General features: G+C 33.7%; 1 protein-coding gene across 5 annotated transcripts in view; it reads right to left on the reverse strand.

Annotated features, from left to right (window-relative positions):
- Ppp2r3a (protein phosphatase 2 regulatory subunit B''alpha) overlaps window positions 1–18777 on the reverse strand; it is a 172141-nt gene that overhangs the window by 92463 nt on the left and 60901 nt on the right. For 3 of the 5 annotated variants that reach the window (XM_046431355.2, XM_046431356.2, XM_058574873.1), the window contains exons 3-4: window positions 16278–18714; window positions 223–489 (exon numbers count right to left, since the gene is read on the reverse strand). In XM_046431355.2, coding sequence (XP_046287311.1) covers window positions 223–489; window positions 16278–18269 — 2259 coding nt within the window. In that variant the 5' untranslated portion in view covers window positions 18270–18714. Of the gene's footprint in view, window positions 1–222; window positions 490–4707; window positions 5261–16277; window positions 18715–18777 lie in introns of those variants that run through there. The other 2 variants (XM_046431358.2, XM_058574874.1) reach the window with 2 other exon arrangements.

Here is an 18777-nt window from a genome sequence, read left to right on the forward strand (position 1 = left end):
CTACATTCAGTGGGAAGTTGAACTGGAATACTACTAAAATTTCTTTCATACTTTGAGTTCCATGAAGTAGGACTATAGCTAGAGATCTAATAGTATCAAATAACGTTTTTTCAACATGGAAAAAAAAAATCCTCTGCATGCAAAACAGCAAAGAGGCAGTAAGGAGAACACTGGGACTGAAAGAGAAAAGGGAATTATTAATCATTTAGTAATTGTTATTACCTTTGCAATTTTTCCCATTTCATGAATGTCTGCTTTCTGATCTTCAATATCCATGAAAGCAGTTTCAATTCTGCTTAAAATCTGTTCATGGTTAATGCAGGTATCTGGGAGTCCTTCGGGAAAGTAGAACCGTGGAATGTTTATGGACGACGGTGCATTCACAACATTGTTCACAGCAGGAACAGGGGAGAGAGGTTGAGGGCTAACTGGAAAAGTGGTTGGAGTTGGAAGTGGTGTTCCTGGTTTCTTTTCTGGTTTATTTTGAATCTGGAAGAAAAATGTGATTATAAGACACAAAAATTCTAAACTGTATATATTTCTTGAGAATCCTCACCAGTAATAGGAAGTAGTATATAAATACAAGAAACCACAATTACTCACTTTACTTGAGGGTAGTAGGCATATCTCTAGGAAGATTTAAATAAATGAATACATTATTTATTTATCGATACTTGAGTTTATATAGATTTATATTTTAAAAATTCTATAGGACATTTTCCCATCAATCATTTGGCAGATATTTCAAAATAATCAAAGAGCAGTATTAGTTGATAGAGTAAGGACTTTGAGGTGTACTATTAATCTGCTGAAACTAGATTAGTATTTTTAAAAAATTTTTTTAGGGGCTGGGGATGTGGCTCAAGCTGTAGCGCACTCGCCTGGCATTCGTGCGGCCCAGGTTCGATCTTCAGCACCACATACAAACAAAGATGTGTCCGCCGAAAACTAAAATATAAATATTAAAATTCTCTCTCTCTAAAAAAATTTTTTTAATTGTAGACGGACACAATACATTTATTTATTTTTTAAATTTTCATTTTATTTATTTATTTTTATGTGGTGTTGAGGATTGAACTCAGTGCATCACACATACAAGGCAAGCGCTCTACCACTGAGCTATAGCCCTAGCCCAGTAAATTCTTTTTGAAGATTGTTTTTAGACTTTCTGTTCTTAGTCTTTCCTCTCCTTCAATCGGCAGAAATGACAAGTTCTTTTTAAATACACAGATCTAAAATGCACTTGGGGTAGGGGGCTACTTTTACTTTCTTTTCTAGTTAACTTTGTTGAGGAAGAATCACTATCAAGCCCTGATGCTAAGAAAAACTTTTGTTATGAAAGTCAAAGCACTTTAGTTATGATTGATTTACTTAATACCAAGGGGCATGCCATTTTACCCAAGATACTTATTTATCTCATTTTTGGTATATTCTTAATATGCAAGTTCTGTGGTCATTAATTTCATTACAACCAGACTCCCTTTACAGTTAAGTAACTCATTTACAGTTTATATCCTTCTTTTCCCCAAACCGAATTTGATGTGGTATACCATAAAGTGATATTAGAAAAGACAGTGAAAAGGTGTGCGGGGGGTGGGGAGGAGCAATTGGAAGATGGAGATAACTCAAGATTGAGGGAAAAGGGACGGAAGGAGTACACCATTGTTCAGGTAGGAGTTTGTTTCTGAGTTCTGAGAGTCCTCACAGAAAAAGCAAAAAACAGATTCTATGAAGACTCTCAGAGTTTTAATTTCCACTCTTAATTAATAACCCAATCATTTATGCTCATAAGCATGGCACTATATGAGATGCTACATAAAGTATGAAAGACAGAATGGCTATTGACTGGCTAAGTTTATTTTAAATTCACTGATCACAAAGTATTGCTCTAATGTTCTCCTTCCTTAAATTAGCCTAATGCTACCCCTGAAGTCTGAACAACAATCCTACAATAAGCAATAGGCAAGGAAGAAACAGCACAGAGGGAAAGGATGCCAATGAAGAACTGAACAGAAAACAGTGATGGTTTACTGTGTCCTCAGGAAAGTTACTTAACCTTTTAAAATTTCAGTAATAAAACAGAAATTATAATCCCTACACCTTGGAAGACTGTTGTGAGGACTGAAGGAAATTAAAGAATGTAACGTGAGTAAAAGATTCAAAACAGTGCTGGGCACAGATCTGTCCTCATGGAAGAAAATGAGTGACAAAGCCAAAAGGTGGGGGTTCTCAAAAGATTATGTATAATTTGGCATAATTTTTCGATTCAATCATAAATAATCATTTCCATTCGTAAAGCAATTTAAAGTTTTCAAACCAGTTTGGATTAAACACACTGATTCTATTACTATTCTAAGTAAACATTTCTCTCTGCTTAATGCTGAATCTGCATATACAGATTCATGAGTCAATCGTAGTAGAAAATATTCTTAAAATTCTAAAATAAGGCACAACTCTTTCTTCAAAGCTTTAACTCGGTCACTTGTCTCTTGTCATTTCCTTCCCATTATTTTAAGCAGAAAGAGGTTTGAGAGACTACATGTGTTCAATCATAAAAATTCTTTGTTTCCCTAAAACGTTTGTTTTCCACGGTATGATATCCAGGGTAGTTATGAATAATTTCAGGGCAATTATAGCCATAAGATTTAAGACCAGTGGTGCCAGTGGGGGAGAAGGTTTGGAGCAAAATCTCCAATGTTAACTCTATACTTTTTTATTTATTTATTTATTTATTTTATTGTTGGTTGTTCAAAACATTACATAGTTCTTGATATATCATCTTTCACACTTTGCTTCAAGTGGGTTATGAACTCCCATTTTTAGCCCATATACAGATTGCAGAATCACATCAATTACACATCCATTGATTTACATATTGCCATACTAGTGACTGTGTGTTCTGCTACCTTTCCTATCTACTATCCCCCCTCCCCTCCCCTCCCCTCTTCTCTCTCTACCCCCTCTACTGACCTTCATTTCTCCCCCTTGTATTATTTTTCCCTTTCCCCTCATTTCCTCTTATATGTTCTTTTGTGTAACCCTGAGGGTCTCCTTCCATTTCCATGCAATTTCCCTTTTCTCTCCCTTTCCCTCCCACCTCTCATCTCTGTTTAATGTTAATCTTCTTCTCATGCTCTTCGTCCCTACTCTGTTCTTAGTTACTCTCCTTATATCAAAGAAGACATTTGGCATTTGTTTTTTAGGGATTGGCTAGCTTCACTTAGCATAATCTGCTCTAGTGCCATCCATTTCCCTGCAAATTCTATGATTTTGTCATTTTTTAATGCAGTTAACTCTATACTTTTGCTCTGACAAAGTAAGTGACATTCAGCACAAACACTGGTTATCTGTCAAAGCTTTTATTTTAATGGGAAAATACTTGATTATATACTGCATATATTTTGCAATTCATTGTGTATTTCTTAACACAGAGCAATTCACTGATAGGCAAGAATTTATTAAGTCACTGGTTAATTTCATATTTAATAAAACTGATCAAGTTCTGTGGTCATTAAAAAGGAAATGATGTAAATAAAATGCATTTATTTTGAACTTTTGGGTATATCAATTTATTTTCCATTGAGTTCAATAGGATACACATAATTTAAACCTTAAAGTAGTGTAATAAAACTGATACTTTATAAACATTATACAATAAAAACTAGTAGAACAAATTTTGCTAGATTTACTGGTAAATTAGACAACTGCTCATATTGAATAAAGCTTTTCAGTCAATATAGGAGCAACATTAAAAAAATAAGCTGGATAAAGAATTTTAATTTTCTACCTTAGCATTTCCTTATAAACGTAGTATTATTTAACTATTCATTCTAAATAGTGTTCTAACACTATTATATCACTGGAGGATTTCTAATATTTATCTGGTTTTGACCTACAAAGGGGGAAAATGGAATTCACATAGTTCACCCAAGTAATTTGAAATTATTCTGGGTCAGAATAACAATGAAACTATGGTTTCTGGATGGAATTTGGATGGCCAGTATTTGAGTAGCCCTTGATTTGTATTGTATGCAACGTTAGGCAACTTGTGTGGTAAGACACTGGCCCAAAGGTAGTAATCAAGAAAGCAGAAACTCTGCAAAGAAGTTACCACAGGCAGAAATCACTCAGTCTCACTGCTTGTTGAGAGAAATCACCTTTTCATAATCTAGAAGCCATCCTTCATTATTATCTACCTACACAGTGTATTACACATGTACACAATTGTTTATATATAAAAATACTTCTGCCTTTAAAAATATTACCAGGATCAATACTTTAAAAAAAACAAACAAAAAATCAAACATTCATTACTGATCCAAGTGTGTTAAACACAGTCTACTGATTCAAAGTGCAAATAAGGCTTCTAACACCAATTCTATCAAAGATTCCTACTAAAGATACTAGTATTTTTCTGGCTAAATTATAAATTATTTGTTAAGTTGTATTTTATTGTCTCTAAAACTGGATTCTCTCTCTACATGAGAAAAATGTGAGTACTGTATTCCAGATCCAGAAGGTCTATTTTTAAACCTGTTGGAATCCCTCTACAAATAGCTTTCTGCAAATAGCTGAATAGAGGACACAGATTAATTCCTTGATCTAATATCAAGATACAAGTGAGTTATAAAATTATTTTTGAGTTAGTTCACTGGGTGGTTTTATTAGTAATAAAAATATCTTAAAAGAAACACCCAAGTTTCAAACCTGTGTCTGCTGAAATGACTTCAGCCGCTTCTTAAACCTTGATGGGAGAACAAAATCACAGCCCCTTGCCAGGAAAGCTAACTCTCCCCTTAAATCCGGGTCCCTTCGTAAAGATGTTTCCTTGATCATCATCTTTGAAAAATGAACGATTACTTCGCAATTGTCCAGCACACTTCTGAAGATAGTCAAATTTAATAAGCTGTCAATCTTGTCAGGTAGAAAGGTATTTTTTTTCTTCTCGTCTCCCAAAGAAATTAAATTCAAGCATTATGCTCTCCCAGCCTCCAGGGACTACAATTCATGCTTGTCCTGACATGTAGCTGATTCCCAAATACAACCTGAGGTTTCAAATACCTGCTCATAATTTTCAAATGAAAAACACAGGCTGCAAAGGGCCTCCTGCTCCTTGTAGGTAGCTTTATGTCAAATTGACCTGCACATATTGAGAATACAGAGCCTTCTGGGAAAGGAAGCACCCACTACTCCAAGTACCAAAGTTAGAAACATTACAGCTGGACCTAAAAATAGCAACTTCTCAGATAATGCTAACTTCTTAAACTCAAGAGTATGTGAGGTGTCAATCCACATAAAGCAGTTTCTCCTAAAACGAGAGAGAGAGAGAGAGAGAGAGAGAGAGAGAGAGAATATGTAGAATATTTTTGGCTTTTGCAACTTAATATTTTATGAAAAAAGAATAGGCCTCTCATCAAAATGTAGAGAAAGAAATATTTATCCTTAAAGATTTGTAAAAAAAAATTGTTGGTCTCAGATTTAAAAAAAAATTAAAGCAGAAGACTTATCATCAAACCTACTTTTTTGGGGGAAATGATTTTGGATATATTTTGAAAATTTACTGTTAAAAGTATTATTTAAGAGAGTGGAACAACATAAGAAAGAAGTTTTTGATATATATGAGTTAATGAAATCTAGCTGAAATAGGTTTAAAAAGATACCAAATAGTAATTACATGGAATGTCCTGAATTTATGAGACTTTCTCTTTTGAGGAGCTAAAGGAATCATCTCAGATTTTAAAAATACCTATTCCATGATTTTCTCATATATTAAATACTGGATTTATTATTTACAAGTAAATTATCACTTGTTTTAATCATCATTTGTTTTAAATTTCAATACTTATTTTTAGTCAATCTTTTTAAAGTATTTTAATCAATACTTATTTTTAATCAAATCAGTTCTAGAAAATATAAAATGAGTATCACAGAAAACAGAAACAAAAAGTAGCTTACAACCTTCTTTTACTATCTAATTTAGTGGTCATTAAATAATTTGGTTTTCCACTGTTTCCTACAATGTTAAGTCAGCTTTTCCCCACTCATTTCAAGATATTCTGACATTGGGTTTATATGTCTAAACTTGTGGTTTAAAAAGTCTTTTTCTTTAAGCTGTGGAATCTTCAGCTTGTACAAAATCTTACCTGAAAGCTTTCAGGTACTAGTAGATTGAAAAAAGATTATCATTGAAAACCACTGGTTCTATGCTTTGACCTGGCCCTTCCTTAGTTTCTATTTCTCTCACTGTTAACATTTTACATGTTAACTTTTAAAGACAGATCGCTTTTCCATATTTTTTTCCTTCTATTCCTGCCTAGTGAACTTTTCTTCTTTCATTATTATTTCTCCAAATTAAAACAACAGCAAAAAATCTAGGTCTTTAGACATGACTACTGCTTATTCAATTAAACCAAATGTTATTGTATTTATTCCTTCCTCTTCTTTCCCTAACCAACCCATGGCTTCAGAGGAATGAATTTTCATTCTCCTCCTGAGAATATTCTCTTTCCTCAAATGCACATTCTGATCATCTTTCAAAATCCAACTCAAATTCTACCTTCTTTTAATAAAGGCTTCCCTGATTGTTTAGGTCCCTTTAATTATAATTAAATTCTTTAATTATAATTCTTTAATTATAATTCTTAATTATATATATATACACATACAGTACTTAATCAAAAATATAGAATATCCTTTAAATGAGCTTCATTTAAGTCTCAAGATTAGACAAAGTTTTCTGTTTTTTCTGTAAAGACAAAATAATTAATTCCCACAATACACTGATGCACGTTGATGGTTCACTTTTTGTTATGCCCCTGTTTTTCTAATCTTAGTAGTTAAGTTGCATATTTATTTAGAGTCAGTTGTGTCTGTCTCCAATCTGTTTATGTTGGTTGTATTTTTATAGTAAAAATTCAATTCAAAAGGCTGGAGATGTAGCACAGTGGTACTGCTTGCATACTGTGCCAAGGCCCTGGGGGGTTTGGTCCACAGTAAAAAAAAAAAAAAAAATCAATTCAATTACATAAAGAAAGTGTAGAAAAAAAAGAATAGTTTCCAAACTATATTTTTTAAAAAACTCAAAGTAAATAGTTAAAACTTTTTTTGTTATAAAATTATGTGAGTGTAGGATAAAAGAAAAAATCCAAAGGTATCTATGTTCAAACTGTTTCACTACTGTTTTAAGTTCTTTCTCCAGTTAAGAGACTAAAATTGGATATCAGTCAACAAATATATCATGAGTGTGATTTTTAAAAAAGATGTCATAGAACTCAGTTTCTTTGAGACTTTCTCAAAGAAAAGCCTTGGCCCTGTTAGTGATGTATGAATAAATTAATGATGTGAATTAAAAATTTTACAGCATACATAATGCTTAGATAGTTTTGCAGTAGATAGTTTAGGATTCCCTAATGATTATAAGACACAATTATATTTATGTAAAAGAACTTCTATTTGTAATATTTTATAATTTGATAATTATTTTCCAATAGTATTCAAAACTATGAGTGAAGTTCAAGTTATTAGTCATTCACTCATATTCAGGCATTTTTGTGATCATTTATTAAGTGCCAAACACTTGGCTAGGTGTAAGGATAGAAAAATAATAAAGAAGTAATTTCTTTTTTTTCTCACTGTACTTCTAGTATATCAGAAGGGTAGGTCTAATTTATAAAAGGAAACTGGCTATTCTAGAAAAACTTAGAAATGCTAAGTCAAAAGCATTGTTCACACAAAAACTTACACATGAACATTTATCAGATTATTCATAATAGCCCCCAAATGGAAACACCCAAATAAAAATAATTTATTATTACATGAATAAACAAAAGGAAAGGATGAACACAACATGGAACTACAAACAATGGAATATTTTTTGAACCATAAAAAGGAATAGTGCCCTGGTGTATGGCACAATATGGAAAACCTTAAAAACATTACATTGTATGAAAAAAGCCAGTTGCAAAAGGTCACATATTGCATGATTCCAATTACATGAAATGTAAGAATTAGCAAATCAATAGAGATAGGAAGTACCTTATGGTTGCAAAGGGCTAGGAGTACGGGGTAATGGGGACTGATTATGAATATGGGTTTCTTTTGGTGGTACTGCAAATATTCCAGAATTAGTGCTTATGGTTTCACAATCTTATTGGATATACTAAATACTACTAAATTGTGTACTTAATAGGAAACATTTTTAAAAATATTTTTTAGCTGTTGATGGACCTTTATTTCATTTATTTATATGTGGTGCTGAGAATTTAAACCAGTGCCTCATACATGCTAGGCAAGTGCTCTTCCACTGAGCTACAACTCCAGCCCTAGGGCAAATTTTATACTAAGTAAATAACATCTCAATTAAAAGTCCTCTCATCTTATAGTTCTAACTGGCTGAACAGTTAAAAAGGTAATAATCTGGAATCACAGACTTTATTTAAAATATCATTTTATGCAGGCTTTAAGAGAAGAAATTGACTACAAACTAATTAATTGATTACTCTAATTTTTAATTTTTTGAAAATCTAAGATAGGGTCTCACTAAGTTGTTGAGGATCTCCCTAGTTTGCCTAGGCTGGCCTTGACTTGATGCAATCCTCCTGTCTCGGTCTCCTAAATCACTGGGATTACAGACATGTGCCACCAAGCCTGGCTCCAGTTGGTTACTCTTAATTTTTTTTTTTTTTTTGGTAACAGGGATTGAACTCAGGAGTATTTGATCACTGAGCCACATCCTCAGCACTTTTTTTTTTTTTTTTTAATTTTGAGGTCCTAAATTTTTTAGGACCTCACTAAGTTGCTGAGGCTGGCTTTGAATTTGCGATCCTCCTGCCCCAGCCTCCCAAGATACTGGTATTATAGGCCTGAGCCATCATGCCTAACAAATTATTCTTAAAATTCAATATTCTACTCCTTTATGCTTTAACTTGGTGTTTTTTTAATCATTTAATTCATGGCTTGTTCTGTTATAAATGTTATTTAACTCTTAAATAATGAAATGCTGAGGTGGGGGAAAGGGGCCACATGGTGATGGTTATCTGTAGTCTTTGTTCTTAGCCTGTCTTCTAGCCTTTACCTTCACTGATTGCAGCAAAATAGGAAGGCATATGCATTATAGAGGAATGCATATGCCTTCCTATTTGTCTTGTTTCAACTGCCTCCAAATGATAGAACACATTCCATGACAAATAACAGACCCCCATCTAATATTTTTGCTTTTTAGTCTTCCAAATAGTTGGGGTACATATACTTCTAGAATCTAAGGAAGCAAAAGAGAATGAAGAGCCTAAAATTATTAGGTATCGTAAATCTTAAGATTCCTAGAATTTCTAGTTTTCTGGATATCTCCATCCTTGTTAGTCTGATTTCCTTCCTCCCTTTTTCCTTGAGAAATTACTTCAGTTGGAGATTGCTCATTACAGAGTTAAGAAATCAATTTTGGATTTACAAATAAAATAAATTTCACAGCAAGTTGGAAAGGACAAAGGGGTTTCTACTTCACTGACATGTTAAAGGCCAGGGGGGAATGAATATGAATGAGAATGATTTCTCAGTAATTTTGGGTAAGAGCTGAATTCATAGATATCAAAACAGAAGGCTGAATTGATGGTCAAGATATCCTGGTAATAACGAGTGATATGCTTGAAATACAACAGCTGATGGAGCTAGGACTCTTGGGTGCAAAGCACTTCTCAGGGTAAACACCTCAACCATGGTCTCGGAAATTAGATCCATGAGGATAGCTGACAAAAGAGTCAGATCTAGTCTTGAGTAGTTACTGCTTGGTTGTAACCTAGGAAAAATGGCAGAACTCTTGATTTAAAGGTCTGAATCTGACTCTCAGTTTTATGAAGTCAGGAAACTGCAAGGTATGGCCTAATCAAACTTGTGAAGTAATCATTTTACTCAGATAATTTCTGAAGATGGTCATATTAGGAAAAGCCTAGTTTTAGGGGTTCAATCCTGGTGGAGATAGTGGGATTTCCCTGGGTATCTTAGAAAAAGTACTTTATTTTTTCTTCTTACAAAAGGATGATGTTGTTTTATAAGGAAAAATCTAAACACTACAGAAACATAACATACAAATAAGTCCCTTTAAAAGTGACAATTATTAACAATATCTATTGAGCACCCACTAAGTGCTAGTCACTACTGGTCTAGGTTTCTAGGATATAGTGGTGAACTAAACATAAATTATATATTAACTATAAATGATCTTTACCACCCTACTGAAACAGGTCCAAATGAAGTCTATACTTATCAATACGTTGACAATAGTTTTACTTCTTAATCTTAAGAAATCTTTTCTTTAAAAATATTTAGATTTTAATTGGACTTTTTACTAATCTTAAAATGCGTTCTTAGTTGAAAGCTATCAGTTTAACTAGACTTGAATATTATTGTTTTTACAAAAAGAAATCTTAATTTACTTTAAGTTCTTTCTTGAAGAATCTGGCCTCTCCCCATCCATTGTTTGATTATAGAAATAGAAGTTTTTACCTGTCTTTGTTTTTACTAAAATTAAATAAAATAAATGATTTTAAGGGTAATTAGGGTTTATTATTTTAACCTATGATTAATTATTAGTATGATATTTCCCCAAAAATTTAAAAATAGATTAAAAAATGATAGTAATACCATCTGTGGATGGAAATAAAACAGAATTAAGGTATCCTTTATTATGTGAATTATCAAATTCGCACAGACTCTTAGTGTTTTGTTTTTCTAAAATTATTCCATTATTCTATATGTCAAACATGTCCTCAGAATTCATTCATTTCGGGCTGGGGATGTGGCTCAAGCGGTAGCGCGCTCGCCTGGCATGCGTGCGGCCCGGGTTCGATCCTCAGCACCACATACAAACAAAGATGTTGTGTCTGCCGATAACTAAAAAATAAATATTAAAAAAAAAAGAATTCATTCATTTGTAATTATGAAACCCCTTTGGACTTCAGTCACATCACCTTTTCTACGAACTGTTCTCTTATTCTTGTTTGACTTATTTGCAGGCCCATCTGTATGTCTTAGCTAGTCTAGAACCTATACGGTTGTCTACTGTCACATGGAGGCTTTGTTAAAAAAAAAAAAGCATAGCATGAAGACTCATTTGTTAACCACTACATATACAGAGATAATTTGACATTTTGTGCAAAGTAAGAAAAAAAGAAAAGGGAATTCAAGACACAAGATGAAAAAGAAGCCAGTTTAAGTCAAGAGATAAATGGTAACTAAAGAGTAGAGAGGACAGCTATGGTCAGAATCCTTCATGAAGGACTTATTTACTATGAAAAGAGTAAATAAATAAAAAGCAATCTCCTGCTTCAGTCTTCAGAGTTTCTGGGTATTATGGTTTAAATATTAGGTGTCACCCAAAAACTCATGTGTGAGACAATGTAAGAAAGTTTAGAGGAGAAATAATTGGGTTAGAAGAGTTTTAATCTAATCAGTGCATTAATGCCCCCATAGGAATTAACTGGGTGGTAACCCTAGGCAAGTAGAATGTGGCTGGAGGAGGGAGGTCATTGCAACATGCCTTTGGGGTACATATTTTGTCCTTGGTGAGAGAAGTCGTGGCGGTATCCTGAGCTGGTTGTCTTCTCCACACCCTTCTGCTGTGATGTTCTGCTTCACATTGGGCGCAGAGCTATGGGATTCACCATCTATGAGACCTCTGAAACTGTAAGCAACAAACTTCCTCCTGTAAAATTGTTCTTGTCAGGTTTTTTGGTCATAGCAGTGAAAAAGTTGACTAAAATACTGAGATGTACAGGTATATACCTAAGCACCTAGTTTGATTTACCTTTTTTTAAAAAAATTTTTGCAGGACTGGGAATTGAACCTAGGAGTGCTTTACCAATGAGTATATCTTTCCACTCCCCCATTTTTAAAAAATTTTGAGACAGGGTCTCCCTAAGTTGTTGAGGCTGGACTGGAATTTATTATCCTCATGCTTTAGTCTTCCCAGTATCTGGGTTTATACGTGTGTGTCACCTTGCCTGTCTATTTACCTTTTTTATGTTTATTGGATTACTGTTTGAATTATTGTTTTTTTTTTTGCTATTAAACTTCAGTGATATTTCCAAGATTTCCAATGCATTTAACAAAGTAGTTTTATCAAAAGTCTGCTTTGTTGATCTGTGGGGGAATATTTAGAACAGGAGTCAGCAAACTTTTGATATAAATGACTAGATATAATAATTTTAGACTTTGGGGTCTCTGTTGTTCCTACTCAATTTTGCAGATAGAACATAAAAGCGGCCACAGATCTGATGTTAACGAGTAGGTGTGCTGTGGACCTGTCAGCAGCAGTCTGGATTTGGTCCATGGGCCTATACTTCTGATCTTTGATCCATACCAATATTCTTTTTGTGATTTCTCAGAATCTTCCTAGAATTTTCTGTTTGGATCCCTTTCCCAACACAAGTTTGAATTTCAATTATATATGGACAACAAATACTTTTTACTCTTGGGAAAATACTTTGAAATACCCATTAAATTACTAATAATATATAATACTCTCAAATCAACCTTTTTTCTTAGGGATAATCATCAATGTCATTTGAAAGTACTGCCTGTAGGGCTGGGGTCATAGCACAATGGTACAGTGCTTGCTTAGCATGTGTGAGGCACTGGGTTCAATTCTCAGCACCTTATATAAATAAATAAAGGTCCACTGACAACTAAAAAAAAATAAAATAGGGGCTGGGCTTGTGGCTCAGTGATAGAGTGCTCGCCTTGCATATGTGGGACCCTGGGTAAATAAGTGAAATAAAGGTATTGTGTCCAACTATAACTAAAAAAAATTAAAATAAAAAAGTACTGCTTGCATGCCCTATTAATTAAAATGTTTGAACAACTGGCAAATTTTCAGCTATCCAAAAAGAGAAAATAAGCCTTAGTTTAAAATTGGCTATCCTTTAAAAATATATCATACTGAGAGAATGTTTTGCTTAAAAGTCTTCTTTGGCTTCCCACTTTCCTTAAAGACAAATTCTTTGGCATAGATACAAGGTCATTCATAAATTGGCCTTAATTTACCTCTTCTGTTTTATTTCTTATTATTCTTTGTTCACACTCTAAAAGAAAAAAAACATGAAAGACAATATTGTACAAAAACTGGTAGATCAACAACTTAAGGATAGTAGCTACTTCTGGAAAAAGAACAGTACTGAGGGGTACCCTAGTGATTTCAACTATGTATGAGATTATTTTTTAAGACTGTAACGCTAATGATAATGAAAACACTAAAGCTGAGATCTGAAACAAATATGGCAAAACATTAAGATTGGATAAAACTATGTGGTAGGTGATAAGAGTACTTTTTATATGATTCATCACACTTTTCCATTTGCTTAAAACAAATGTTGACAAACTACAGTCCATGGGCCAAATCTGGCCCACTGCCTGTTTCTGTTAAGTCTTGGAGCTAAGGCCAGTTTTATATTTTTAAAGAATTGTTAAAAAGAAAAAAAGAAAGAAAAAATACAAAGAAGACTTGCTGCACACAAAGACTAAAATATTTACTAAAATATTTAAAATACTTTCACAGAAAAAGTCTGCCAACTACTAATTTAAAACATTTCATGAGAAGAGAAGATTAAAAGAAAAAGGAGAGGCGACTGAATTCAAGGTGTGTGTCACCTTGGAAGAATGGTTTGCCTTTTTGCATTAAGCATCTGCCTGAATGAAACATCTTATATTACCTTTCTCTTTAATATTAGCTTTCATTAATAATTTTTTTTTTCAATTTTTATCAAGCAGAAATCTTTTCAAATTTTTTTCTATTATACTGGAATTCACTTAAAAGAATATTGAAAGACAGTATATTCATCAGATTCTGATTTCAGTCTGTAGTTGTAAAAAACTGGGAAGCTCATGTAGATCTCAGTGCAGCATTTTTAGTATACTTAGACTGGGGATATCAAAGGGATCTACTCCCCAGCTATCTCGTTTTTTCACAGGGGATAATGGAGGAAGAGGGTTGAATAAAATTCAAAATGCTGTATCACAATAGAAGCTTCTGGATAATGATTATAAAGTTATGAAATAGGTCACCCAAAGAAGTAGACATTTTTATTTTAATGGACAAGATTATTTTAGGGAAATTAGTGAGATAATATATCTACACGTCTTAGCATGCTTTAGCTCACAACAACTGATAGCTCTCAGGACATTATTATCATTTGGGGATTGCTATATAGGTATTTTCTTTCCTTTATAAAATATTAACCATATTAGTATTTTCTGTGAATATGAAAATATTTTTTCATAATGTTTATAATTAATTCCTACAGTTTTGCTTTCTGTGATGACCCAAGTTAATTAAAGAGATTAAAATTTATGGGGCTAGGGTTGTGGCTCAGTAGTAGAGCACTTGCCTAGCATGTGCAAGGCACTGGGTTCTATCCTCAGCACCATATAATAAATAAATAAATAAATAAATAAATAAATAAAATAAAGGTATTGTGTCCAACTACAACTAAAAAAAATTTAAAAAAATTTGTGAAAACACAAATGAGACTCATATAGAGATTTTACAGAGATTTTACAGTGAATGTCTGAGGATATTCAGACCCAAATCACCATTTAACAATCTAAGGTATGTATTGTTTTAGACTTAAATGTCACTGGCCAACTAAAAATACACACAAAACATATTGAGTAAAAGTGATCCATCTGATCATAATATGCCCTTTTTTCTGATCAAATAAAAATTTTAAAGAGAAGGCTAAAATAATATATAATTGGATTTTTAATTTGGTCACATATATGCTACGTCTAATTCTCAAGTTTTAAAACTTTACCATGCAACATTAAAGAATATATAAAAAGGCATAAATATTACAACAAAATACTTAGGGATATGCCACCCAGATTATGAAAGAGAACATCACACTTCTGAGGCCCCCTGACACACCCTTCTTTTGTCGCATCTTTTCCTCACCCAGGTTTAACCACTGTTTTAAACATTGTATTTCAATAGACACTAGTATTGCTATATGTATATACGTGGCTGTATAACCAATGTGATCCTGTAACCTGTACACATGGAAAAATGAGAATTCATACCCCATTTGGATCAAATGTATGATATGTCAAGATTATTGTATTGTCATGAGCAACTAATAAAAAAAATTAAAAAAAACATTGTATTTGGCGTATCCATGTGTTTATATTTCTTACACAAATGCACACCTCAAAATAATTCATATTATTTTACAATTTGATTTTGTTGATTTGGCTTTATGTCTGAATCCACACATGCCAACATGTGGTAGAGATAATGCTTACCAAATAGTCTAAGTGTTTCTGCATGTTTCACAGGTTTTAGGTTGGAAGACCTGGAGTATGATTTGAAGTGAACAGTGCTGTGTCAGGGGATGAGATAGTTAAAAACCCATCCCTTTCTTCCCCATGCTCCAGTGAACTCATAAGTCACATATTCCAGATAGGGAAATGGAGAAACAGTAAGAACATGGATCTTCCATCAGCCTGGGTCCTTGAACGAGGTGACAAAGAGCCCCCTGCTAACCTATAGACTTGTGAAATGAAAAAGGAATAATCTTGTTGCCTTAAGAAACACATACATATAAGTGGGCAGATAATCGCTTTTCTGGGCTATAAGTAGGAGGATAGGTTAAAAATCTTTTGAAAATACTTCTGTGATTCTAGAATAATATTTATTTATTATCACTTTCATGGAGAAGCAAATTTCATATACTCTAGCCTTGACCTTTTTTGAAGATCTGTTGCTTTAACAACAGATGCATATTTTCAGGTACATGCTCATGTATTATTTTAGGAATGTTAGTTTTGTCTCCCCAACCAGATTTTAAGTTCTTTAAAAGTCATGTCCTCTCTTGTACCCTACTGTACACCTTATAAGAGTCTACAAAAGCATGAAATAAGTACTGATCTCTTGGTTGCCTGGGAAGGATGAGGACTGTTAGCCAACTTGAATAAGAATTGTGCTGCAATCCTTGTGCTTAACATACATTGTCTTGATCCTATTTCCACTATACACAATAAGATATAAAGGTTAAGTAGCTTTCTTTGGTCATGGATTTGTATCAAAGAAGATGAAGGGTATAAAGAAGGCAGCTGAAGCCAGACAGCTTGACTATAAAGCCTTTGCTTTTTACTTACTGAACGTAGGTGAGATGATTTTTAATATAAAAAAAATGAAGCAGTTAACAAAAATAGTTTTTGTTTATAAAATGTGCAAACATTAACACACTTCTTTGGAGACTTCTCAGCACTCAAGATTGTTAGGTCCTTACCTTGATCACTTCTGGCGTCTGCTGAATCAGAACCACTGAAGTTGTATCTTTGGCTTTATCACCAACAGGACTTCTACAGACTGATAAATTGGCTTGAGAGGAACTCGTCAAGGTCTCCTGTAGAATTTGCATCATTTCCTTTTCTTGTGATAGACTCCCTCTGCCTGATTTGCATTCAACTAGTTCTTGAGCAAAGTCTTCAATGCTTTCCAGGATTCGCAGTAAGAGGGCTCGATCCTCTTCCTCTATTTTATGTCCATTGTTTTCAATAATCTTTGTTAGACAGGAAGGTGAAACTTTTTCCACAGGTGAAGACACTTTAGATTTAGGCTCAAGATCTACAGGGATTTGACCAGTTAAATGACTGTGAATATTTTGAGAATTGGAGTTTTTACCTTTGGCAAGTGGCTGTCTTAAAGATGTCTCCATTTTCTGTGAAAATGATTCCAAATCCATTAACAATTTATCTATCTCTTCCTGACTGTTAGGGTTCATAAAATCTCTCTGGTCTCCTGCTTCCACTTTAGGAACGTTTGATTCAGGATCTTCCTCAGGTAGATGAGCAATTGGTTTCTCAAATATCTTACCAATTTCATTTTGCATTGCTGCAGGACATTTTTGAAGATGAGTACCATTGTCTAAAAATTCTGCTCTATGTTCATTTACCTTTAACAATTCCTGATCGGGACCATTCTCTGTCCTTTGTCCTTTATCTAATAATGCCTTCTTTCCATCTGACTCTTCTTCAATATAAAGAGTTTCCACTAAGTCACCAGAAGAAACATTCTCTAAAGGGTTCATGGTTAATGGCAGTGATTGAAGCTGGACAGTTTTTATAGTTCTGGGATCATTTACTTCCAAGCTATATAAGGAATTTGTGTTTGGAATGGCTTTTATACTGTCTGTTATCCTAGAATTATGCTTGTCATCTTGCAATTCGAGAGTTTGAAACTGTGAAGAATCAGGGGTTGAGAGCTGGACAACATCTTCATATTTAGGGGGCTGTTCAGAGCCATATATTGGGGAAAAGGGAGTCAGTTGTAAGGTAGGCATATTATTGACCAGTTCTGTGAAATCTATGGCCTCATTATTCCCAGATTGCATGAATTCAAATGGTAACTTTTTCAGATAGGATGCTAACCTGGTCATTACATTCATATAGACAGTTTCGGAGCTAGAAATTGCATCATTACCACTTCCTTCATTAATGTTACCTCCTGACTTTTTCTTTATGCACTGTTTTATGATATCTGTGCATTTTTTCAAATCCTCAGAGCATTTCAGTAAGATGTCCAAGCACATTTTTATGTCAGTCCCAGAAGAATAAGAATCTATTTTATGTTTTTCCAAAATCTGAGTAACAAGATCTTCTTCAGAGAAGTTCTGAAAGAACATGGAAGTCAGGTTTGCATCAAGTGAGTTTCTATGGGATAAAGATTTTTCCTCAACTGAGGAACTCCTAAGTAAACCCAAGGATGGGGAGGTCCCATCATTGTTATAATGACCACAGAGCAAGTCAAAGTCAACTGACCTCCTGTTAAATGAGTCAGACTTAACTTTCCTTCCCTTTTTGTAAGTTGCATGGTTAGAGTTTTTGAGTTTTTCAAGGGAAAATTCTTTTATTTTTCCACTGGCAAAACTGATTGCTTCTCCAGCAATGTCCTTTAAATTACAGGTATTCTGAAATGTGGATACTTTCTTGACTCTCGGTATGCCTGGGAGGACCTGATGTGGATAGTCACCTTCAGTAGAGGAAAGCCCATTTTCATGGGGTAGAAATACAGAGTTCAGATCTGCATCTTTGAATTGAGACACAGGGATATGCAAAAGGTCTGCACAAACGCTATGGTGTACCACAATGCAGTCAACTCCATGTGTGAAGGTGTGGCAGGTTCCAGTGCAATAATGTATAGCTTGTTCGAAACGTCGGTCTATCACCACGCTGCTGTAGTGATTCACAGTACTAACCACAAGTCTGTAAGTTGCTGCCATAATACCAAATCTACTTAGTGGTGGGACTTGGAACGTTCTAGAACTTGTTTCAAGAAAATTCTCCTAAATGACACTTAGCTGAAAATATATTTAATGAGAATGTTTAGTGGTTTCTTGCCATTATACAATTTTTCCCATGAAGAGAAACCCTTTAAATTTGAGGTTTGGTAACCATCAGTGTCAGTAGCTGTTGCACATTAATACAAGCTGTGTGCTTGTATTAACAAGTCTAATAATTTAATAATGTGCTTTTTAGTTTTATTTAGTAATATGATACTATAATATTTTTATGAAAGAATGTCCTTTTTTAGTTCTTCAGCAGTTCTATAATGAGGAAATTTATTGTCATAAATTTACTGCCATAAATCTTAGTTGGTAGTATAGAAGTATTGTGATAATTGAGTTCTCCAAAGGTTTAAAAACTCCATTTTCTGTATAGAGAAACCTATAATAAAAGAAGAAAACAATTAAAAGGAAATATGATTTCTTAATATAAAGCATTTATTTC

Source organism: Marmota monax, unplaced genomic scaffold (genome assembly GCF_021218885.2).
Source record: "Marmota monax isolate L192 unplaced genomic scaffold, Marmota_monax_Labrador192_F-V1.1 WCK01_AAM20220418_F8-fsc00022, whole genome shotgun sequence".
NCBI classification, from domain to species: Eukaryota; Metazoa; Chordata; class Mammalia; order Rodentia; family Sciuridae; genus Marmota; species Marmota monax.